Source organism: Polyodon spathula, chromosome 6 (assembly GCF_017654505.1).
Source record: "Polyodon spathula isolate WHYD16114869_AA chromosome 6, ASM1765450v1, whole genome shotgun sequence".
Taxonomy (NCBI): domain Eukaryota; kingdom Metazoa; phylum Chordata; class Actinopteri; order Acipenseriformes; family Polyodontidae; genus Polyodon; species Polyodon spathula.
In genome coordinates this window covers 412,653-437,652 of record NC_054539.1, presented here as the reverse complement: position 1 = coordinate 437,652, position 25,000 = coordinate 412,653, and the positions used below count along the sequence as shown (strand labels likewise).

The 25,000-nt window shown below is 47.0% G+C and overlaps 1 protein-coding gene across 1 annotated transcript in view; it reads right to left on the bottom strand.

The window, feature by feature from the left end:
• LOC121316618 (echinoderm microtubule-associated protein-like 4) overlaps positions 1 to 25,000 on the bottom strand; it is a 76,592-nt gene that overhangs the window by 47,156 nt on the left and 4,436 nt on the right. Inside the window, exons 3-13 of the mRNA XM_041251660.1 lie at positions 23,704 to 23,901; positions 20,488 to 20,655; positions 17,430 to 17,455; positions 17,072 to 17,104; positions 7,803 to 7,926; positions 7,355 to 7,504; positions 4,607 to 4,676; positions 3,758 to 3,868; positions 2,878 to 2,973; positions 2,640 to 2,774; positions 1,806 to 1,941 (exon numbers count right to left, since the gene is read on the bottom strand). Coding sequence (XP_041107594.1) covers positions 1,806 to 1,941; positions 2,640 to 2,774; positions 2,878 to 2,973; positions 3,758 to 3,868; positions 4,607 to 4,676; positions 7,355 to 7,504; positions 7,803 to 7,926; positions 17,072 to 17,104; positions 17,430 to 17,455; positions 20,488 to 20,655; positions 23,704 to 23,901 — 1,247 coding nt within the window. The remainder of the gene's footprint in view (positions 1 to 1,805; positions 1,942 to 2,639; positions 2,775 to 2,877; positions 2,974 to 3,757; positions 3,869 to 4,606; positions 4,677 to 7,354; positions 7,505 to 7,802; positions 7,927 to 17,071; positions 17,105 to 17,429; positions 17,456 to 20,487; positions 20,656 to 23,703; positions 23,902 to 25,000) is intronic.

Genomic DNA, 25,000 nt, shown 5'->3' with positions numbered 1-25,000 from the left:
AGATGACGTGGGGGTTCAGGTTTACGCTGGTCTGTAGATGATATGGGGGTTCAGGTTTGCTGGTCTGTTTGTGTGGGGGTTCAGGTTTACGCTGGTCTGTAGATGATATGGGGGTTCAGGTTTACGCTGGTCTGTAGATGATATGGGGGTTCAGGTTTGTTGTCTGAGTGCTGGTGTGTAGATGATATGGGGGTTCAGGTTTACACTGGTCTGTTCAGATGATATGGGGGTTCAGGTTTACGCTGGTGTGTAGATGATATGGGGGTTCAGGTTTACGCTGGTCTGTTCAGATGATATGGGGGTTCAGGTTTAAGCTGGTCTGTAGATGACGTGGGGGTTCAGGTTTACGCTGGTCTGTAGATGATATGGGGGTTCAGGTTTGCTGGTCTGTAGATGATATGGGGGTTCAGGTTTACGCTGGTCTGTAGATGATATGGGGGTTCAGGTTTACGCTGGTCTGTAGATGATATGGGGGTTCAGGTTTGTGCTGGTCTGTTCAGATGATATGGGGGTTCAGGTTTACGCTGGTCTGTAGATGATATGGGGGTTCAGGTTTACGCTGGTCTGTAGATGATATGGGGGTTCAGGTTTTGCTGGTCTGTAGATGATATGGGGGTTCAGGTTTACGCTGGTCTGTGCATGCATGGCAGTGTTGGGTGTTTGTGTGGGCATCGTGGGCTGTTTGTGGTTGTGTGGTGTGTAGTATAATCTTGACACAGTGGTTTCATCACGTGTCCTCTACGTTAGGTCTCCAAACAATCGTCCGTGTGTTTGTGTGTGTGTGTGTGTGCGTGTGTGGCGGTGGTATGTGTGTGTATGCATGCTCGGCAGTGGTGTGTGTGCGCGCAAGCGTGCGTGTGTGGTGGTGTGTGTGTGAGAGTGGTGGTGGAGTGTGTGTGTATGTGTATGTGCATGTGTGCATGTGTGCATGCATGGCGGTGGTGTGTGTGTGTGTGCGTGCGTGCGTGCGTGTTCAGATGATAGGGGGGTTCAGGTTTACGCTGGTCTGTAGATGATATGGGGGTTCAGGTTTACACTGGTCTGTTCAGATGATATGGGGGTTCAGGTTTACGCTGGTTTGTAGATGATATGGGGGTTCAGGTTTACGCTGGTCTGTTCAGATGATATGGGGGTTCAGGTTTAAGCTGGTCTGTAGATGACGTGGGGGTTCAGGTTTACGCTGGTCTGTAGATGATATGGGGGTTCAGGTTTACGCTGGTCTGTGTAGATGATATGGGGGTTCAGGTTTAAGCTGGTCTGTAGATGACGTGGGGGTTCAGGTTTACGCTGGTCTGTAGATGATATGGGGGTTCAGGTTTACGCTGGTCTGTAGATGATATGGGGGTTCAGGTTTACGCTGGTCTGTTCAGATGATATGAGGATTCAGATTTAAAGAACTGTATTCACTACGAGCACTACAGCACGCACTGGACTGGTGTTTGTGTCTGTGTCTGTTACGTGTAGGTGAACTGAAACAGGACTGTTATTATTTCAACCTGTGGATTACAAATAAGCAATACATGCTGCTGTATTGCTTCATTACCATTGTTATTATTTACTGATGTTTGCCATTGGGCCTTTGGATTATACAATTAAACCTTCACTGCACCTGGATTATCGTTGTTTTTCCGATTATTGATCACCTGCACCTGCACCCTGTTAACCATTTTTCCACACTCCCATAAAACCCACCGCTCTTTGATTTAGATTTTCAATGTAGAATAAACCTAACCTGATCCTGTTAATCGTGCACAGTGCCTAGCCTTGCCCTGGAGTGTCTCAGTTTGTTCCTCAGTGCTAATTACCTTTCGGCCCCTTCCCTGCCGTGGACTCCACTGTGCATTTGCTCCAGATCAGTATGATCCCACCGGAGTCACCAGTCAGGATGTCTCCGTTATTCAGGAAGGCCAAACACTGGATAAACTTGGGCTTCTCGTATTTCTGGTATAATCCAAAAGAAAAATACATGTGTTTTTAAAGACCTGACCCACACATCGTCTGCAGCTGACCCCCAATTAGATAGACACCGAGGAGTATTACAAGATGAGGATGTAAGAAAGTTTACGAACAAACCGTTTCTCCAGCAATGCTAGTCTGGTTCCTTTTGGATGGTTAATCTGAAAAATATGTTGGCTCTTAATGGATCCCAATGATTCAGCATCAACATCATGGCTAGGTGACCCATTCCATATCCTCACTGCTCTCTGTGTAAAGAAGTTTCTCTTACCCTCTGTCCCAAGTCTGCCTCGGGCTGCATCTAGTCTAGTTTGTCAAACACAAATAAAATAAGATTGTGTCTTTCCGGTGCCTGCCTCACTTACCCCGAAGACGCCCTGCTTGCGTGCCAGGGAGGTGCCGCTCCACGTCCAGAAGATGTGTGACTTTCCGCAGGGTTAGGGTTAGGGTTAGGGTGCCTGCCTCACTTACCCCGAACATGCCCTGCTTTTGTGCCAGGGAGGTACAGCTCCACGTCCAGATGAAGATGTGTGACTTTCCGTAGGGTTAGGGTTATGGTTAGGGTGACTGCCTCACTTACCCCGAAGATGCCCTGCTTGCGTGCCAGGGAGGTGCCGCTCCACGTCCAGAAGAAGATGTGTGACTTTCTGCAGGGTTAGGGTTAGGGTGCCTGCCTCACTTACCCCAAAGATGCCCTGCTTGCGTGCCAGGGAGGTGCCGCTCCACGTCCAGAAGAAGATGTGTGACTTTCCGCAGGTCACTATCGTGTTGGTGTCCGTGGGGTGGAACTCCACCACCAGCACCACTTCATTGGTGGTCTACGGATCAAACAGGACAGGAGGAGTCAGTTCTGCTGCACAGAACACTGCTGTCACAGCACTTACACAGCCTCCCCTGTTTGAATTCCCTAGCTTCACTCACCTTGATCTCTGTGATCTTGGATTTCTTCTGCCAGTCCCACACCGTCATCATGTGCTCGTTGGAGTCATCGATCACACACAAGTGGATCCCTGAATCCTGCGGAGATCCAACATGAACTCAGCTACCTTTACCCATCAGGTAGGAGCCAGACCATCATGTAGCATAAAACACATACTTACACCCCACCTCTTGCCTTCTCGTTCAATTCAAGGGGTGGAGAGGTAGAAGGAAGGCAGAGGGTGAGGATGGAGAAAGGAAGAAGGGTGGGGTAAAGGAAGGAGGGGAGGAATAAGGGGCAGGACAGGCTTCTTCTAATCCTGTATTGTCAACATCATTTATTTTTCCTTACAGGTACATTGTTTTTTGTTAGTGTGTGCAATTTTTTGTCTTGACAAAAAGCTACTACTTCACTTGGAGGTGGGGATGTGTGCTGAGCAGCAGCTGTTTAAACTGCACCTTATTGGAGGGTTCGTGAGGCAAAACATGCAAAGGAGAACGGGTGGGGTGGGGGGTCTTTCTTTCTGTCTGTCTGTCTGTGGGTAAACAGTAGATCACCTGTGAATTAGTCACTCAGGCACAATGTTGACTTGTGTTTAGAAGAAACCAGACAAGATGCATCAAATTCAGGGCTTATAGTACACAGGGATACAGCTAGTGACAATAAAACAAATTGTATTTCAGCTTACAGATTCATAAAGGATTATTTATACTTCATAAAGTCTTGCTTGCGGTCTATGAGTCCTGATCTTTATGTCCAAACTATAGAGTGGAACACCTGTGTGTGAATATCATGAAGTCTGCTGAGTCAGGCCTGGCTGCCCCGATTCTCTGAGACAGAGCCATTAGTAAGAAAGGAGTGCTGTAAGAAGCAGGGACTCACAGCCTTGGAAAAGGCCAGCGAGCCGACCCCTCTCTCGAAGGTGCCCATGCCGATGATCTGCAGGGTGGAGAGGCTAACTGAGTCCCAGACCCGCACGTGAGGCTGGAGGGGCTGTGAGGAACAGAGAGAGAGAGTACACTGTTTATACATTGGGACTGTCTGTTTGTATGATTGCATTTCTTTCTTATACATTGTAATTGCTTTGGCAAAACTTCTTTTTTATTCCTGTCATGCCAACAAAGCTTACTGAATTGAACTGAAAGAGAGAGGGAGAAAGAAGGTGTCAATAACAAAGCAGCCAGAACCACATACTAGATCACAGTGGATTCACCTCCTCATCTCCACCAGGAACTCTGCTTCAGTGGGTGTTTTTAAATGTAGACTGTGAAGTTTTACTCTCTGTAAATCTGGCAAGTTGTTTTTTATGTCAGTGTTGTGCTACTTTCTTTGGGTGTTCTTCTGTAATGCCCTTTGGGGTGGCTCCTGCTATGTAAGGCAATACTTAAAGCCCAAGATTAGTTTTTTTTGTGAATAATCGGTAATCCCCAAAGACATGGGCACTATAATAAAGGATGGATGGCCAATTGTAATGTTTTCTTTATTTGAGGATGGATCAGTGGTGAAAGCCTCGAGTTTAAAGGGTTACTCAAGACCCCCCCCCCCCCCCCCGCCTGCTGGACTCTCAAAGGAGTTCAGTTACGGTTCCGACTGTTTCATCACTTTAGATGATTTGGATTCATTAAGTTCATTCAAAGTCTTCACTTCCCTCGACCCCCATAAATGGACCAAAACTAAACGAATAAAATAAGTGAATGAATGAATGAGTTTATAAACAAGCAGCAGACTTACCCTTCCATCCTTATCTACCCCGGCGATCTGCCCCGTTGCGATTCGGATTTTGTCTGGGTGAATGGCAAGGCTGTGATAAAACAAAGCAAGACAACAAGAACAAGCTTATTGAACTGGATCAATAGTGTCTGGAACTTTCCAATGAAACACATGGCTGTTCCTGAGTCTCAGTCCAGCTGCTGTTCCTTCAATGAAACACATGGCTGTTCCTGTGTCTCAGTCCAGCTGCTGTTCCTTCAATGAAACACATGGCTGTTCCTGAGTCTCAGTCCAGCTGCTGTTCCTTCAATGAAACACATGGCTGTTCCTGTGTCTCAGTCCAGCTGCTGTTCCTTCAATGAAACACATGGCTGTTCCTGTGTCTCAGTCCAGCTGCTGTTCCTTCAATGAAACACATGGCTGTTCCTGAGTCTCAGTCCAGCTGCTGTTCCTTCAATGAAACACATGGCTGTTCCTGTGTCTCAGTCCAGCTGCTGTTCCTTCAATGAAACACATGGCTGTTCCTGTGTCTCAGTCCAGCTGCTGTTCCTTCAATGAAACACATGGCTGTTCCTGAGTCTCAGTCCAGCTGCTGTTCCTTCAATGAAACACATGGCTGTTCCTGTGTCTCAGTCCAGCTGCTGTTCCTTCAATGAAACACATGGCTGTTCCTGTGTCTCAGTCCAGCTGCTGTTCCTTCAATGAAACACATGGCTGTTCCTGTGTCTCAGTCCAGCTGCTGTTCCTTCAATGAAACACATGGCTGTTCCTGTGTCTCAGTCCAGCTGCTGTTCCTTCAATGAAACACATGGCTGTTCCTGTGTCTCAGTCCAGCTGCTGTTCCTTCAATGAAACACATGGCTGTTCCTGAGTCTCAGTCCAGCTGCTGTTCCTTCAATGAAACACATGGCTGTTCCTGTGTCTCAGTCCAGCTGCTGTTCCTTCAATGAAACACATGGCTGTTCCTGTGTCTCAGTCCAGCTGCTGTTCCTTCAATGAAACACATGGCTGTTCCTGTGTCTCAGTCCAGCTGCTGTTCCTTCAATGAAACACATGGCTGTTCCTGTGTCTCAGTCCAGCTGCTGTTCCTTCAATGAAACACATGGCTGTTCCTGTGTCTCAGTCCAGCTGCTGTTCCTTCAATGAAACACATGGCTGTTCCTTCAATGAAACACATGGCTGTTCCTGTGTCTCAGTCCAGCTGCTGTTCCTTCAATGAAACACATGGCTGTTCCTGTGTCTCAGTCCAGCTGCTGTTCCTTCAATGAAACACATGGCTGTTCCTGTGTCTCAGTCCAGCTGCTGTTCCTTCAATGAAACACATGGCTGTTCCTGTGTCTCAGTCCAGCTGCTGTTCCTTCAATGAAACACATGGCTGTTCCTGTGTCTCAGTCCAGCTGCTGTTCCTTCAATGAAACACATGGCTGTTCCTGAGTCTCAGTCCAGCTGCTGTTCCTTCAATGAAACACATGGCTGTTCCTGTGTCTCAGTCCAGCTGCTGTTCCTTCAATGAAACACATGGCTGTTCCTGTGTCTCAGTCCTGCTGCTGTTCCTTCAATGAAACACATGGCTGTTCCTGTGTCTCAGTCCAGCTGCTGTTCCTTCAATGAAACACATGGCTGTTCCTGTGTCTCAGTCCTGCTGCTGTTCCTTCAATGAAACACATGGCTGTTCCTGTGTCTCAGTCCTGCTGCTGTTCCTTCAATGAAACACATGGCTGTTCCTGTGTCTCAGTCCAGCTGCTGTTCCTTCAATGAAACACATGGCTGTTCCTGTGTCTCAGTCCAGCTGCTGTTCCTTCAATGAAACACATGGCTGTTCCTGTGTCTCAGTCCAGCTGCTGTTCCTTCAATGAAACACATGGCTGTTCCTGTGTCTCAGTCCAGCTGCTGTTCCTTCAATGAAACACATGGCTGTTCCTGTGTCTCAGTCCAGCTGCTGTTCCTTCAATGAAACACATGGCTGTTCCTGTGTCTCAGTCCAGCTGCTGTTCCTTCAATGAAACACATGGCTGTTCCTGTGTCTCAGTCCAGCTGCTGTTCCTTCAATGAAACACATGGCTGTTCCTTCAATGAAACACATGGCTGTTCCTGTGTCTCAGTCCAGCTGCTGTTCCTTCAATGAAACACATGGCTGTTCCTGTGTCTCAGTCCAGCTGCTGTTCCTTCAATGAAACACATGGCTGTTCCTGTGTCTCAGTCCAGCTGCTGTTCCTTCAATGAAACACATGGCTGTTCCTGTGTCTCAGTCCAGCTGCTGTTCCTTCAATGAAACACATGGCTGTTCCTGTGTCTCAGTCCAGCTGCTGTTCCTTCAATGAAACACATGGCTGTTCCTGTGTCTCAGTCCAGCTGCTGTTCCTTCAATGAAACACATGGCTGTTCCTGTGTCTCAGTCCAGCTGCTGTTCCTTCAGGGTTAGACTCTACAGTAGGTTGTGTATCTGCTTCATTGTGGAAAGCAATTACTGCAGGCACTTCTGTTCATTGTAATTTCAAGTAGTTTCTAAGTGGATGTCAAAATGCATTCCAGGGATGGGAATATGGCAATAAACTTGAATGAACATTTAAGGACTGTGTTTTACTGCTACAGTAGCATTCTTAAAACAACGAATCACATTCCATTTTAATCAAAACATTTTAATAAGTGCTGAATTAATATTTCTATCAAAAATATTTTAATATGAAACCGGAAAGGGACAAAGAACCCATGATGGCTTCAGCAGTCCGATTTGTGCCCCCCTGTTCAACCGAAGTTTCGGAGACGCACCATTTGACGCAGTCGGTGTGGCCGAGGTAGTGCCTCTGTGTCCTCTCCTCGGAGTTGAAGAGCACCACGACGGAGGCAATGAAGTACACAAGCTCACCCGTCGGCAGCAGGGACACGTTCGCTCGGCAGTCTCTCCCGCGGTACCCATAGCTGCACCGGGCCAGTCAAGGAGCACAGCCACCGAGCCACTGGGGAGAGGAGCCCACACACACAGCGAGAGGGAGACAGACAGATGGGCAGACAGGGGGACAGAACCACTGAGCCACTGGGGAGAGCAATCCACACACCCAGGGAGAGGGAGACAGACAGAAGGGCAGACAGAGGGACAGACATGTGGAAGGATAGATTAAAGCATCTCAGACAGACAGGCAGACAGGCAGGAAGACGGACAGGCAGGCAGGAAGATAGACCGATAGCCAGACAAACAGACAGCCGTGTGGAAGGATACACCCACTCCAGTTTGAGTTTCTCGGAAGGCAGCTCTGTCCGGGTGTCCTCGTAGTTCTCCACGTCTGAAGGAATGAACATGGTAATGGGCCGGCCCCTCATGAACATCTTGATGTAGTCTCCCTCTGTCAGGACGATAGCACAGCTTGAGAGAAAACCGGAAGTGAGCACCCTGTCAGTCTCCAAGCCAAACTCAAGGTCCCACTGCACTACTCGGGTCTAAGAGCGTAACTTTCATTATGTGCTTCTGGTAACTATAAGCATTTGAACACACGTATCTGCACACATTTACACCCAGTTCTCTCTCTCTGTCACTGACCAGGAGGGATCAATGCTGGTGGATACAGTGTGGTTCTCTCTCTCTCTCTGTCACTGACAAGGAGGGATCAATGCTGGTGGATACAGTGTGGTTCTCTCTCTCTCTCTGTCACTGACCAGGAGTGATCAATGCTGGTGGATACAGTGTGGTTCTCTCTCTCTGTCACTGACCAGGAGGGATCAATGCTGGTGGATACAGTGTGGTTCTCTCTCTCTCTGTCACTGACCAGGAGGGATCAATGCTGGTGGATACAGTGTGGTTCTCTCTCTCTGTCACTGACCAGGTGTTTTCAATGCTGGATACAGTGTGGTTCTCTCTCTGTCACTGACCAGGTGATCAATGCTGGTGGATACAGTGTGGTTCTCTCTCTCTGTCACTGACCAGGAGTGATCAATGCTGGTGGATACAGTGTGGTTCTCTCTCTCTGTCACTGACCAGGAGGGATCAATGCTGGTGGATACAGTGTGGTTCTCTCTCTCTGTCACTGACCAGGAGGGATCAATGCTGGTGGATACAGTGTGGTTCTCTCTCTCTGTCACTGACCAGGAGTGATCAATGCTGGTGGATACAGTGTGGTTCTCTCTCTGTCACTGACCAGGAGGGATCAATGCTGGTGGATACAGTGTGGTTCTCTCTCTCTGTCACTGACCAGGAGGGATCAATGCTGGTGGATACAGTGTGGTTCTCTCTCTCTGTCACTGACCAGGAGAGATCAATGCTGGTGGATACAGTGTGGTTCTCTCTCTCTGTCACTGACCAGGAGTGATCAATGCTGGTGGATACAGTGTGGTCTCTCTCTCTGTCACTGACCAGGAGTGATCAATGCTGGTGGATACAGTGTGGTTCTCTCTCTCTGTCACTGACCAGGAGTGATCAATGCTGGTGGATACAGTGTGGTTCTCTCTCTCTGTCACTGACCAGGAGGGATCAATGCTGGTGGATACAGTGTGGTTCTCTCTCTCTGTCACTGACCAGGAGGGATCAATGCTGGTGGATACAGTGTGGTTCTCTCTCTCTGTCACTGACCAGGAGTGATCAATGCTGGTGGATACAGTGTGGTTCTCTCTCTGTCACTGACCAGGAGTGATCAATGCTGGTGGATACAGTGTGGTTCTCTCTCTCTGTCACTGACCAGGAGTGATCAATGCTGGTGGATACAGTGTGGTTCTCTCTCTGTCACTGACCAGGAGTGATCAATGCTGGTGGATACAGTGTGGTTTCTCTCTCTGTCACTGACCAGGAGGGATCAATGCTGGTGGATACAGTGTGGTTCTCTCTCTCTGTCACTGACCAGGAGTGATCAATGCTGGTGGATACAGTGTGGTTCTCTCTCTCTGTCACTGACCAGGAGTGATCAATGCTGGTGGATACAGTGTGGTTCTCTCTCTCTGTCACTGACCAGGAGTGATCAATGCTGGTGGATACAGTGTGGTTCTCTCTCTCTGTCACTGACCAGGAGTGATCAATGCTGGTGGATACAGTGTGGTTCTCTCTCTCTGTCACTGACCAGGAGTGATCAATGCTGGTGGATACAGTGTGGTTCTCTCTCTCTGTCACTGACCAGGAGTGATCAATGCTGGTGGATACAGTGTGGTCTCTCTCTCTGTCACTGACCAGGAGGGATCAATGCTGGTGGATACAGTGTGGTTCTCTCTCTCTGTCACTGACCAGGAGTGATCAATGCTGGTGGATACAGTGTGGTTCTCTCTCTCTGTCACTGACCAGGAGTGATCAATGCTGGTGGATACAGTGTGGTTCTCTCTCTCTGTCACTGACCAGGAGTGATCAATGCTGGTGGATACAGTGTGGTTCTCTCTCTCTGTCACTGACCAGGAGTGATCAATGCTGGTGGATACAGTGTGGTTCTCTCTCTGTGGTGGACACATACTAGTGGCAGGTTTCTCGGATAAAGGAGGTTCTCCACTCGCCACCGGCGCAGAGTGATCAAGCTGGTGGATATCAGTGGTCGCATCTTCTGTCACTCAGCAGGGAAGGATCAATGCTGGGGTGACAATCGTGGACCTCACTCGTGCACTGTCTATCTGGGGGGGGGGGAACCAAGGATCTGTAGAGAGACAGTGTGGTTCTGGCTCTCTGTCTGACTGGCAGGAGTGAGCAATGCTGGCGGATACATGTCTCCTGATCACTGCTGGTGCACTCACGTGTGGATCACTCTGCACTGACGCAGTAGAGTGACCTGGTGATAGCAAGTTGGTTCTCTCTCTCTGTGACCTAGGTAGGGATGTTGGTGATACGTGTTGTTCTCCATCTCTGTCACTGACCGGATCAATGCTGGTGATCCAGTGTGGTTCTCCTCTCTGAGGTAGACGACAGGAGGGATCAATGCTGGTGGATATTCAGTGTGAGGACGGCAGGAGGTCACAATGCTGGTGATACCGTTGGTTCTGCTCTCTGTCACTGACTAAGGAGTAATGCATGACTGGTGGGAATAGCAATTACACCTTCGTCTAGCGTCATCACAAGTCTGCTAGACTATAGATCATGTGTGGTTCTCTCGTCTACATCCTCTGTCACTGACGCAGGAGGGATCAATGCTGGTAGGGATACAGTCTTGGTTCTCCGCCCCCCTGCTCATCTGTCACTGACCGGAGTGATCAATGCTGGTGGATACAGTGTGGTTCTCTCTCTCTGTCACTGACCAGGAGTGATCAATGCTGGTGGATACAGTGTGGTTCTCTCTCTCTGTCACTGACCAGGAGTGATCAATGCTGGTGGATACAGTGTGGTTCTCTCTCTCTGTCACTGACCAGGAGTGATCAATGCTGGTGGATACAGTGTGGTTCTCTCTCTCTGTCACTGACCAGGAGTGATCAATGCTGGTGGATACAGTGTGGTTCTCTCTCTGTCACTGACCAGGAGTGATCAATGCTGGTGGATACAGTGTGGTTCTCTCTCTCTGTCACTGACCAGGAGTGATCAATGCTGGTGGATACAGTGTGGTTCTCTCTCTCTGTCACTGACCAGGAGTGATCAATGCTGGTGGATACAGTGTGGTTCTCTCTCTGTCACTGACCAGGAGTGATCAATGCTGGTGGATACAGTGTGGTTCTCTCTCTCTGTCACTGACCAGGAGTGATCAATGCTGGTGGATACAGTGTGGTTCTCTCTCTGTCACTGACCAGGAGGGATCAATGCTGCTGGTGGATACAGTGTGGTTCTCTCTCTCTGTCACTGACCAGGAGGGATCAATGCTGGTGGATACAGTGTGGTTCTCTCTCTCTGTCACTGACCAGGAGTGATCAATGCTGGTGGATACAGTGTGGTTCTCTCTCTCTGTCACTGACCAGGAGTGATCAATGCTGGTGGATACAGTGTGGTTCTCTCTCTCTGTCACTGACCAGGAGTGATCAATGCTGGTGGATACAGTGTGGTCTCTCTCTCTGTCACTGACCAGGAGTGATCAATGCTGGTGGATACAGTGTGGTTCTCTCTCTCTGTCACTGACCAGGAGGGATCAATGCTGGTGGATACAGTGTGGTTCTCTCTCTCTGTCACTGACCAGGAGTGATCAATGCTGGTGGATACAGTGTGGTTCTCTCTCTCTGTCACTGACCAGGAGTGATCAATGCTGGTGGATACAGTGTGGTTCTCTCTCTCTGTCACTGACCAGGAGTGATCAATGCTGGTGGATACAGTGTGGTTCTCTCTCTCTGTCACTGACCAGGAGTGATCAATGCTGGTGGATACAGTGTGGTTCTCTCTCTCTGTCACTGACCAGGAGTGATCAATGCTGGTGGATACAGTGTGGTTTCTCTCTCTCTGTCACTGACCAGGAGTGATCAATGCTGGTGGATACAGTGTGGTTCTCTCTCTCTGTCACTGACCAGGAGTGATCAATGCTGGTGGATACAGTGTGGTTCTCTCTCTCTGTCACTGACCAGGAGGGATCAATGCTGGTGGATACAGTGTGGTTCTCTCTCTCTGTCACTGACCAGGAGTGATCAATGCTGGTGGATACAGTGTGGTTCTCTCTCTCTGTCACTGACCAGGAGGGATCAATGCTGGTGGATACAGTGTGGTTCTCTCTCTCTGTCACTGACCAGGAGTGATCAATGCTGGTGGATACAGTGTGGTTCTCTCTCTCTGTCACTGACCAGGAGTGATCAATGCTGGTGGATACAGTGTGGTTCTCTCTCTCTGTCACTGACCAGGAGTGATCAATGCTGGTGGATACAGTGTGGTTCTCTCTCTCTGTCACTGACCAGGAGTGATCAATGCTGGTGGATACAGTGTGGTTCTCTCTCTGTCACTGACCAGGAGTGATCAATGCTGGTGGATACAGTGTGGGTTTCTCTCTCTCTCTGTCACTGACCAGGAGGGATCAATGCTGGTGGATACAGTGTGGTTCTCTCTCTCTGTCACTGACCAGGAGTGATCAATGCTGGTGGATACAGTGTGGTTTCTCTCTCTGTCACTGACCAGGAGGGATCAATGCTGGTGGATACAGTGTGGTTCTCTCTCTCTGTCACTGACCAGGAGTGATCAATGCTGGTGGATACAGTGTGGTTCTCTCTCTCTGTCACTGACCAGGAGTGATCAATGCTGGTGGATACAGTGTGGTTTCTCTCTCTGTCACTGACCAGGAGTGATCAATGCTGGTGGATACAGTGTGGTTCTCTCTCTCTGTCACTGACCAGGAGTGATCAATGCTGGTGGATACAGTGTGGTTCTCTCTCTCTGTCACTGACCAGGAGTGATCAATGCTGGTGGATACAGTGTGGTTTCTCTCTCTGTCACTGACCAGGAGTGATCAATGCTGGTGGATACAGTGTGGTTCTCTCTCTCTGTCACTGACCAGGAGTGATCAATGCTGGTGGATACAGTGTGGTTCTCTCTCTCTGTCACTGACCAGGAGTGATCAATGCTGGTGGATACAGTGTGGTTCTCTCTCTCTGTCACTGACCAGGAGGGATCAATGCTGGTGGATACAGTGTGGTTCTCTCTCTCTGTCACTGACCAGGAGTGATCAATGCTGGTGGATACAGTGTGGTTCTCTCTCTCTGTCACTGACCAGGAGTGATCAATGCTGGTGGATACAGTGTGGTTCTCTCTCTCTGTCACTGACCAGGAGGGATCAATGCTGGTGGATACAGTGTGGTTCTCTCTCTCTGTCACTGACCAGGAGTGATCAATGCTGGTGGATACAGTGTGGTTCTCTCTCTCTGTCACTGACCAGGAGTGATCAATGCTGGTGGATACAGTGTGGTTCTCTCTCTCTGTCACTGACCAGGAGGGATCAATGCTGGTGGATACAGTGTGGTTCTCTCTCTCTGTCACTGACCAGGAGTGATCAATGCTGGTGGATACAGTGTGGTTTCTCTCTCTGTCACTGACCAGGAGTGATCAATGCTGGTGGATACAGTGTGGTTCTCTCTCTCTGTCACTGACCAGGAGTGATCAATGCTGGTGGATACAGTGTGGTTCTCTCTCTCTGTCACTGACCAGGAGTGATCAATGCTGGTGGATACAGTGTGGTTCTCTCTCTCTGTCACTGACCAGGAGTGATCAATGCTGGTGGATACAGTGTGGTTCTCTCTCTCTGTCACTGACCAGGAGTGATCAATGCTGGTGGATACAGTGTGGTTCTCTCTCTCTGTCACTGACCAGGAGTGATCAATGCTGGTGGATACAGTGTGGTTCTCTCTCTCTGTCACTGACCAGGAGTGATCAATGCTGGTGGATACAGTGTGGTTCTCTCTCTCTGTCACTGACCAGGAGTGATCAATGCTGGTGGATACAGTGTGGTTCTCTCTCTCTGTCACTGACCAGGAGTGATCAATGCTGGTGGATACAGTGTGGTTTCTCTCTCTGTCACTGACCAGGAGTGATCAATGCTGGTGGATACAGTGTGGTTCTCTCTCTCTGTCACTGACCAGGAGGGATCAATGCTGGTGGATACAGTGTGGTTCTCTCTCTCTGTCACTGACCAGGAGTGATCAATGCTGGTGGATACAGTGTGGTTCTCTCTCTGTCACTGACCAGGAGGGATCAATGCTGGTGGATACAGTGTGGTTCTCTCTCTCTGTCACTGACCAGGAGTGATCAATGCTGGTGGATACAGTGTGGTTCTCTCTCTCTGTCACTGACCAGGAGAGATCAATGCTGGTGGATACAGTGTGGATCTCTCTCTCTGTCACTGACCAGGAGTGATCAATGCTGGTGGATACAGTGTGGTTCTCTCTCTCTGTCACTGACCAGGAGTGATCAATGCTGGTGGATACAGTGTGGTTCTCTCTCTCTGTCACTGACCAGGAGGGATCAATGCTGGTGGATACAGTGTGGTTCTCTCTCTCTGTCACTGACCAGGAGTGATCAATGCTGGTGGATACAGTGTGGTTCTCTCTCTCTGTCACTGACCAGGAGTGATCAATGCTGGTGGATACAGTGTGGTTCTCTCTCTCTGTCACTGACCAGGAGTGATCAATGCTGGTGGATACAGTGTGGTTCTCTCTCTCTGTCACTGACCAGGAGTGATCAATGCTGGTGGATACAGTGTGGTTCTCTCTCTGTCACTGACCAGGAGGGATCAATGCTGGTGGATACAGTGTGGTTCTCTCTCTCTCTCTGTCACTGACCAGGAGTGATCAATGCTGGTGGATACAGTGTGGTTCTCTCTCTGTCACTGACTAGGAGTGATCAATGCTGGTGGATACAGTGTGGTTCTCTCTCTGTCACTGACCAGGAGTGATCAATGCTGGTGGATACAGTGTGGTTCTCTCTCTCTGTCACTGACCAGGAGTGATCAATGCTGGTGGATACAGTGTGGTTCTCTCTCTCTGTCACTGACCAGGAGTGATCAATGCTGGTGGATACAGTGTGGTTCTCTCTCTCTGTCACTGACCAGGAGTGATCAATGCTGGTGGATACAGTGTGGTTCTCTCTCTCTGTCACTGACCAGGAGGGATCAATGCTGGTGGATACAGTGTGGTTCTCTCTCTCTCTCTGTCACTGACCAGGAGGGATCAATGCTGGTGGATACAGTGTGGTTCTCTCTCTCTGACCAGGACTGATCAATGAGTGGACAATGCTGGTGGATACAGTGTGGACTCTCTCTCTCTGGGCAAGTGGATACAGCAAGTGGGGTTCTCTGAAACTGAATCAGACTCACATGGGGCAGTGCTGCCTTCACTAATACTGGAAGACTCCTTGTTTGAAAGGGAACCCACTACATGAGGACCACTGATTCAGGATTAATGCATAATAAACACAGAGGTCAAACATTATTTATTGAGCTAATGAATAAACAGCTGGCTCAGGCTGTGCACTGCATATGCGGCGTGTGTTAGTTCAGCCCTTCTTCAAAACCAATAGCTGTGTTATTCACCCCAACATTCCACAGAAACCAAAAGTCACACAAAGAAAGAGATTGAGCAAAAAGATCAAGTGAAAGAAAAGCAGCAGAAAGTGTGCAAGCAGTCAATCAGGAGAGCTTTCAATCTTTAGAACTGTGTTTGACAAAACCTTAAACCCAGCTGAAAAAATAAATAAATAAAAGAAACACCTATTTTTCCTATCCTAAGGATTACTGGTATTAAAAAGCAAAGGATTCATTTACAGCTGAGCATACTACATCTAATACCAATCCCTCGCATTCCTCTGGATCCTGCGCTGGAGATCCGAACGAATCCCTCGCATTCCTATGGATCCTGCGCTGGAGATCCGAACGAATCCCTCGCATTCCTCTGGATCCTGCGCTGGAGATCCGAACGAATCCCTCGCATTCCTCTGGATCCTGCGCTGGAGATCCGAACGAATCCCTCGCATTCCTCTGGATCCTGCGCTGGAGATCCGAACGAATCCCTCGCATTCCTCTGGATCCTGCGCTGGAGATCCGAACGAATCCCTCGCATTCCTCTGGATCCTGCGCTGGAGATCCGAACGAATCCCTCGCATTCCTCTGGATCCTGCGCTGGAGATCCGAACGAATCCCTCGCATTCCTCTGGATCCTGCGCTGGAGATCCGAACGAATCCCTCGCATTCCTCTGGATCCTGCGCTGGAGATCCGAACGAATCCCTCGCATTCCTCTGGATCCTGCGCTGGAGATCCGAACGAATCCTTCGCATTCCTCTGGATCCTGCGCTGGAGATCCGAACGAATCCTTCGCATTCCTCTGGATCCTGCGCTGGAGATCCGAACGAATCCTTGGCATTCCTCTGGATCCTGCGCTGGAGATCCGAACGAATCCCTCGCATTCCTCTGGATCCTGCGCTGGAGATCCGAACGAATCCCTCGCATTCCTCTGGATCCTGCGCTGGAGATCCGAACGAATCCCTCGCATTCCTCTGGATCCTGCGCTGGAGATCCGAACGAATCCTTCGCATTCCTCTGGATCCTGCGCTGGAGATCCGAACGAATCCTTCGCATTCCTCTGGATCCTGCGCTGGAGATCCGAACGAATCCTTCGCATTCCTCTGGATCCTGCGCTGGAGATCCGAACGAATCCTTTGCATTCCTCTGGATCCTGCGCTGGAGATCCGAACGAATCCTTTGCATTCCTCTGGATCCTGCGCTGGAGATCCGAACGAATCCTTTGCATTCCTCTGGATCCTGCGCTGGAGATCCGAACGAATCCTTGGCATTCCTCTGGATCCTGCGCTGGAGATCCGAACAAATCCTTTGCATTCCTCAGCAACGAGATCTGAATTTCAACTCTACTTGGCCTGGGGGTCTATGAACTGTCTGTGTGCACGTGCATGATTGTGTGTCTATGTACTCTGTGTGTGTGTGTGTGTGTGCGTGTGTGTGTATGTGTTTGCATGCAAGTGTGTCTATGTACAGTGTGTGCGTGTGTGTTTACGTACTGTATGTGTATGTGTGTGTATTGAGACTGGGAGGCTGTTTCATACCCTGTGACAGCACCTAGTGACAGCAAGTGAAAGTCCACAGGCAGGCAGGCAGGCAGGAAGGCAGGCAGGCAGACAGGCTTACCTTGACTGTTCTTCTCTCGAGTTGAAATTTTTGCTGGTTATGAGACAGAAATAAAATCACTCAAAAAAAACAAAACAAAATAATAATAAATAAATGCATACATATACGTGAACAAAACATAAATAAATAAATAAATAAATAAATAAATCTAAACCTGCACTTTGCAAAGCCTAGAAATTTTATTTTAGCTTTTAGGGGATTTTTTCAAGCACGTTTCCACCTTTGATTTGCGTTCAGTCCTCGTAAACTTAATATTATCAAAATAAACAAACAGCTGGAATCCAATCAAAAACTCTAACCAGAAAAATGGATGAACTGTGAACTCAGCAACATAAGTGAAGTGTATGTATGTATTTACCTTGGCTGATAACTGGATCTTTGTGTCTGTAAGAAATAAATGAACAGATTAGTCCAGTTCTGGCTCAGTGATTATAGGATGAGAAGACACAGCATACGAGAAGTGTTTTCAGGTAATGTTTTAGAGGGCAAGCTGCAGCTCATTAAACTGATGTCTGATTCAAGCTACTTGATTGGAATGATGACATGATTGATGACTGTTTGCATTTCCAGCTGGAGTGGTGCAGGTGAATGAGGCTCTGACTGCATAGCAGTTCACCCAGTCCAGGTTTTAATACAAGCTTGATTAGCCAGTGTGTATGTAACAAGCTCATGTGTGTCCTATTAAACTCATAGTAAAACCAGGAGTGGATCACACTGCTAAGCAATGGGAGTCTTATTTCCATCCCTGCTCTGTAGAGAGTTCCTGAGAAATGGGAATGGGAGACCTCTGCTCAGGAGATACTCAGAGTTCCAGTCCTCCAGAAGTGTCAGCCACAAGTTTATTTTTTACAAGCTCTAATTTCACTAGACACAGAAAATGCACAAAATGTAATTTCTTTTCAGATAGGACTATTAGCGCAGCCCAAGACATTTCGTCTGTCAGCAACTGAAGTGGTTCGGCAACATAAAAAGAAAATGAACACACCTCGCACAGCCAGGCATCTGCACAGCGATAAACACGATGAGACATTTAACCGTTTAAACCCTCCCCCCCTGCTGAACCACTGACACCTGCCTCCCGCGGTCTGAGGAAAGCAGGGCGAGTTGGGACAGGACTGTCTGGTTTAGGTGCCCACAATGTGAAGCAACCAGCCTAATGAGTGTGAGAATGTGAGAATGCAATACTGAATACTGAGAATGCAATACTGAACACTGTATGAGAATGCAATATTGAATACTGTGAGAATGCACTACTGAATACTGAGAATGCAATACTGAACACTGTATGAGAATGCAATATTGAATACTGTGAGAATGCACTATTGAATACTGTGAGAATGCACTATTGAATACTGTGAGAATGCAATATTGAATACTGTGAGAATGCAATATTGAATACTGTATGAGAATGCAATATTGAACACTGTATGAGAATGCAATATTGAATACTGTATGATAATGCAATATTGAATACTGTATGATAATGCAATATTGAACACTGTATGATAATGCAATATTGAATACTGTATGATAATGCAATATTGAATACTGTATGAGAATGCAATATTGAACACTGTATGATAATGCAATATTGAACACTGTATGATAATGCAATATTGAATACTGTATGATAATGCAATATTGAACACTGTATGAGAATGCAATATTGAACACTGTATGATAATGCAATATTGAACACTGTATGATAATGCAATATTGAATACTGTGATAATGCACTATTGAATACTGTGAGAATGCAATATTGAACACTGTATGATAATGCAATATTGAACACTGTATGATAATGCAATATTGAATACTGTATGAGAATGCACTATTGAATACTGTATGAGAATGCAATATTGAACACTGTATGAGAATGCAATATTGAACACTGTATGATAATGCAATATTGAATACTGTATGATAATGCAATATTGAACACTGTATGATAATGCAATATTGAATTCTGTATGATAATGCAATATTGAATACTGTATGAGAATGCAATATTGAACACTGTATGATAATGCAATATTGAACACTGTATGAGAATGCAATATTGAATACTGTATGAGAATGCAATATTGAACACTGTATGAGAATGCAATATTGAACACTGTATGAGAATGCACTATTGAATACTGTATGAGAATGCAATATTGAACACTGTATGAGAATGCAATATTGAACACTATATGATAATGCAATATTGAATACTGTATGATAATGCAATATTGAACACTGTATGATAATGCAATATTGAACACTGTATGATAATGCAATATTGAACACTGTATGATAATGCAATATTGAACACTGTATGACAATGCAATATTGAATACTGTGAGAATGCACTATTGAATACTGTGAGAATGCAATATTGAACACTGTATGAGAATGCAATATTGAACACTGTGAGAATGCAATATTGAATACTATGAGAATGCACTATTGAACACTGTATGAGAATGCAATATTGAATACTGTGAGAATGCACTATTGAATGCTGTGAGAATGCACTATTGAATACTGTGAGAATGCAATATTGAATACTGTGAGAATGCAATATTGAATACTGTGAGAATGCACTATTGAACACTGTATGAGAATGCACTATTGAATGCTGTGAGAATGCACTATTGAATGCTGTGAGAATGCAATATTGAATGCTGTGAGAATGCAATATTGAATACTGTGAGAATGCAATATTGAACACTGTGAGAATGCAATATTGAATACTGTGAGAATGCAATATTGAACACTGTGAGAATGCAATATTGAATACTGTGAGAATGCACTATTGAATACTTATTATTGAATGCTTATTATTATTATTATTATTATTATTATTATTATTATTATTATTATTTCCTCATGGCTTAATGGAAACCACCTTTGCCGTGATGGTCGGTTCTTTTCTCATGCTTTCCTCCTCTGAAAAGTGGAGGGGATCAATTGCCTGTTCTATTTTCAAGATGCATAGTAACACGGTCCTAGACTTTAAATCTATTGTTATTCCAGCTTAGATTGTTATTTGCCATGCTTACTTACTTTTTGCAGCAAAAAATGTACTTTGAAAGGCTGACCGTGAGGAAATGCGCTGGGGAACCATATCAGTGTTGCACAGGCTTCAGGACACAAATGCCCTGTATGGACATCAGTGCAACAATAATATGTGTCCCCTAATTCATGTCTTTATAATCTGCCTAAAGAATGTTCTGCTGAAATAGACAGTAAGTATGGCAAAATAAAGATAACGTAAAGTATGTCGTTAATGGAAGGGGAGGTGTGTGTGTGTGTGTGTGTGTGTGTGTGTGTGCGCTTGTTCCAGCAAGCCAGAGGGAATGCACTGCACTTTGCTCTGACAGACGGAGCGCAGTCAGTAAGAATGGAAAGATAAGGAGGGGCCTTACTTCTCTGCATTCTTGACCACTTTGGAGAGGAGCTTGGAGGTGGAGGCTACCTTGACCAGCTTGGAGGTGGAGGCTGTCTTGACCAGCTTGCTGCGGCTGTTGTCGGAGCTCTCCCAAGGGATGCTCTGTGCCTGCTCCATCCCCGAGCCTCGCTTCACACTGTGACCCCCGCTCATGCCAAAACAAAGAGAGGGGGAGAGAGAGAGACAGAGAACAGGAGCGGACTCATCATTATCATTGCTTAGAACACAGGAGGAGAGCCACTCCCCTTGAGAGAGAGAGAAATAGGAGGTGGAAAGCAGCAGAGACACCCCCTTTCAGCTACTCCAGGACAGAGAGACCGAGAGAGAGAGAGAGAGAGAGAGAGAGAGAGAGAGAGAGAGAGAGAGAGAGAGAGAGAGAGAGAGAGAGAGAGAGAGAGAGAGAGACTTAGCTTCTTTGCCTGTGGAGGAGAGCTGGGCTCCCGTCACAGCAGGGGACCTGGGGTTTGGGGTTTGCACTAAAACAGATCTGGATAGCACTTTGCCAGTGTACAAAGGACAGTCTCTCTCTCTCGCTCACACATAACACACACACAGGAACATACCCAATACTTGCTCATACACAAAACTTCAATTCATTTGTATTTTCTAAGTTTTAGAAATCCAGCCCCCACTTGAATGATTCACTCACTCACTCACTCAATCTCACACACACACACACACACACAAGAACACACACTGCTGTATTCTAAAGATCCTGCTTCCAGACTCCCCTAGGCCAGAGAAAACCTGCGAGAGACAAGCGCTGTACCCTCAACTGGCTGCTTTCTGCTTGAAGAGAAAAAAACAGCAAACATCAACACAAGCAAGTAAGTATTGCCGCAGGAGGGCAGCCCCCACGCACCCCGGTGAGGGGAAAGCACACAGCCCAGCAACGGGTTCGTAAACCGGACACGCTGCCGTCTGAGGCACCCAGCAGAACAGCAGAATGAAGCATCAGAAAACAGGGGCAATAAATAAGAAAAAAAACACCCACGTGCAGGCATCTCTCAAACATGACTCAGTAAAGTGTGTTAAAGGAAGAGCATTCAAAGGAGCTCAGATTGCCTGCGGTTGGATCAGTTCTCAGCCAGTCTAGGCTCTCTGTACAACAGCCCGCTTCCTACTCTCACTCAGGGCTGCTAATCTACGGCTGCTGTGCTGCTTCCCTTTCAATAGTCCCTCTGCCTGTCAGTGTAACCTGCCTGCTTGACTGTCTGCTCCCTTTCTGCTGAACCCTGTGTTTTCATGGGTTTTGTATCCAGGTTAGATTTCCCCATTCACATGTTGATTCAAGAGGGATAGCTGGACTGCCCAGGGCAGGTGTGTGTGAGTGTGAGTGTCCACAAAACCAGCTAACATGACCCATCTGGGAGTACTGGATCGGGGCACAGTCTTCATGGTAGAGCCCATCCCATCACACAGGGAGCACACTGCATCTGCTATAGTGCTGGTCATATTCAATACAGCTGCTCCACCGCTCACTGTTTTAATGGCTATAAGGGCTACCTTACAGCTAAGTATTATACCCTCATTTAGGAAACTAATGCTGGGCAATATAACTAGAATAGCCAGAAGGACAGTCCATAAACAGTAATAGTAAAGTATTGTGCCTGTACACCAGCAGCTTCTCAAGTGTTACTCTAACCTCCCAAAGCTGTAACCTGTAACTGTTTGATGCTCAGACCTCTACAGACTGTGTTCACTGCTGATGTCCGGTGGGTCTCGTGTGAACTAATCCAGACCGAGGCAATGACAAAGCCACCCAAGAGGTTATTCCCATGAAGACCCTGCCAGGGCTCAGGCTGCAATGCTACAGAACGCTGGCAGATGAGGTGATGCTTATGGAGCTACGAATCACTGGAGAAGATTCATGGCAATGTTTCACTGCAGCCATCAAGAGCACATGGCTGGGTGCTGACTATGAGGTCACCCGTGTTGTTTGCAGTGGTTGCTCAGTAAATGTTCTTCATTAGATCATCAGACAAGTGTGCTTGGGCTCCTTCACTCTGGAACGTGCTTCCAAGTTGTATCTAGAAAGCTGAGTTGTCTATATATTTTTTAATCTAAGCCCGAAACACATTCTCTTTGATTAATTTGTTCTTTTGCTTGCCAGCAGTCTAGAGCTCTTTCTGGCAAGCTATTCACTTTTTTGTAGAGCGCATACATACATAAGGGGTTACTGAGTTCTGAGAAAACCATGGATTGTGACAGCTTCATTTAGAATGCTGGCCTGCTGAGGCGGTGATGTAATGCCTGTTGTGGAATGCTGAGGCGAGGTGATGTCATAATCCGAACTGGAATGCAGAGGTGATGTCAGGAGCTATGGGCTTTGGTGATGTTAGCATGTGATTGAAAGTGAAGAGGTCTCATGAGTCAGGCTACAGCTAAGCAAAGGCCAAAGAAACCAGGTCCAGCAGAAAAAGTTTCAACACTGTGACAGACTGATGAGAAATAATAAATAATCACTGTTTCAGGGAAGTTACTGAATTGCTGCAATGCTGATGTGCTGGTAATAAAAGTGATGCAATATTCTAGTAATGAGCTGGGACTGTGATATTGGGTCTGATACATGACTACACAATGCATCTATCCATATGGAACCCAAGTTGTAGGTGGAATAGGGCAGTGTTTCAAACGACATCAATGCTCTGAGACCAGTACTCTGCTAAAACAATGCAGAGCACAATAATATTATTACTGCTTCAAGACAGAGTCATAATTCAAACTATTACAATAATGTATTTATGTTTATGATTCTCAGTGTTGTTTTTATAATCAGATGCAACATTTTTCAAAATTTAATTTAAAAAGAAATCGGTGCAATAAGCCAATATGTGTGTCTAATTATAAAGATGTCTGTGAATTCTATCATGTGGAGCATGCACGTGAGTGATTGTGGGTTACCATTTCCGTTAGATTAGGGTTAGATATACTGTAGCAATGACTGATGGAAATGTGAAGCAAGCATGATGCGGCTGTGAGCCCATCCATAAAAAAGTCACAGGACCTTCAGCCATGGTGTGGGAATGTGCGCAGTAAAGGGGGATGCTGGGGTTCTGCGGTACCCAGTGTGCTGGACAATCTAATAGGAATGGGAGCCTCTAAGCAGAGATGGTGTGGATGCAGTGACAGTAGCATTGCAAGCCCTTGCCCGTCCCGGTTTGCCCCTGATGGTATAGAGAGGTGGAAGAACCTTTTGGCTGGAGCCAAGCTCTTGTTTTCTTGGGTGTGCCTTTGTGTTTGGGGGGGGTGTGGGGAGGGGGATGCTGCCTGGTTTGGTGGGGCTGGCTGCCCGGATGGGCTGTCCGGAACTTTATCATTAGCCTGCGGCTCCTCATTAGACTCCTTACTCTCTCCCAGGTGCGCCGGCTTCTCCTTTTTCTCTGTGCCACTGCAAAAACAACAAGGGTGTGAGTCGGGAGAGAAGAGGGATTAAAAAACAACAACAAAACAAACCGAGACATGTGGAATAATTACTGGTGGAATGTATGTAGAATCTGGCAAAACTTTAAAAGATATGGTGGAACAAGTACTTCTACAAACAGCCGGTTTATTCAATAGCTGTGTCTGGCTGTGCAGGTGGTTTATTGCAGTATATAGCCTTCACGAAGGTTCACAATGTGGAATCCAGGTGAGGGCTGGGCTGGCATACCGTGGCATTCAGGATCACTCTTTCACCTATAGGAATCCAAGGGGGTTCTCCTGGACAGCCTAGATAAAGAATTGCTTTTCATACAGATCTCTGAGCTGGGGCGGCACCAGGATTCATTGATGTAGGCTGTGATCAAATTAAACTGGATGCCATTCCAGGGTACGATAAATAAATGGTTTAATCTGTAGAAGGCAAGGAGCCTTAGCCCTTGGGTCACACCGAACCCCAGCCTCTCTCCAGCTCAACAAACTGGGTGGAAGCCGACACTAGCCTCAGAACAGATGGACATCTTTCTTCGTATCTGGGAGTCAGCTTTACTCCACCTATCCTTAAACAGGGAATATGTGTTTGGAATGAAAAGCTACCATTTGCACAGTAGGTATTGACTCCAAGCCAGGCTGGTGTGGATTTGAGTTTGATATTATGAACTGTTGTACATGGGGTGCCCAGACGCGGTACAATAAGCAGAGTCGGCATATATACATGGTGTAGAGTCTGTGTGTATATACAAGGTGTGTGTGTGTGTGTGTGTGTGTGTGTGTGTGTGTGTGTGTGTGTGTGTGTATACATGTGTGTGTGTCTGTGTGTGTGTGTGTATACATGTGTGTGTGTGTGTGTGTGTATACATGTGTGTGTGTGTGTGTGTGTGTATGTGTGTGTGTGTGTGTGTGTGTGTGTGTGTGTGTGTGTGTATACAAGGTGTGTGTGTGTGTGTGTGTGTGTATATGGTTTGTGTGTGTGTCTGTCTGTGTGTGTGTATATACATGGTCTGTGTGTGTGTGTGTGTGTGTGTGTATACATGGTGTGTGTGTGTGTGTGTGTGTGTGTGTGTGTGTGT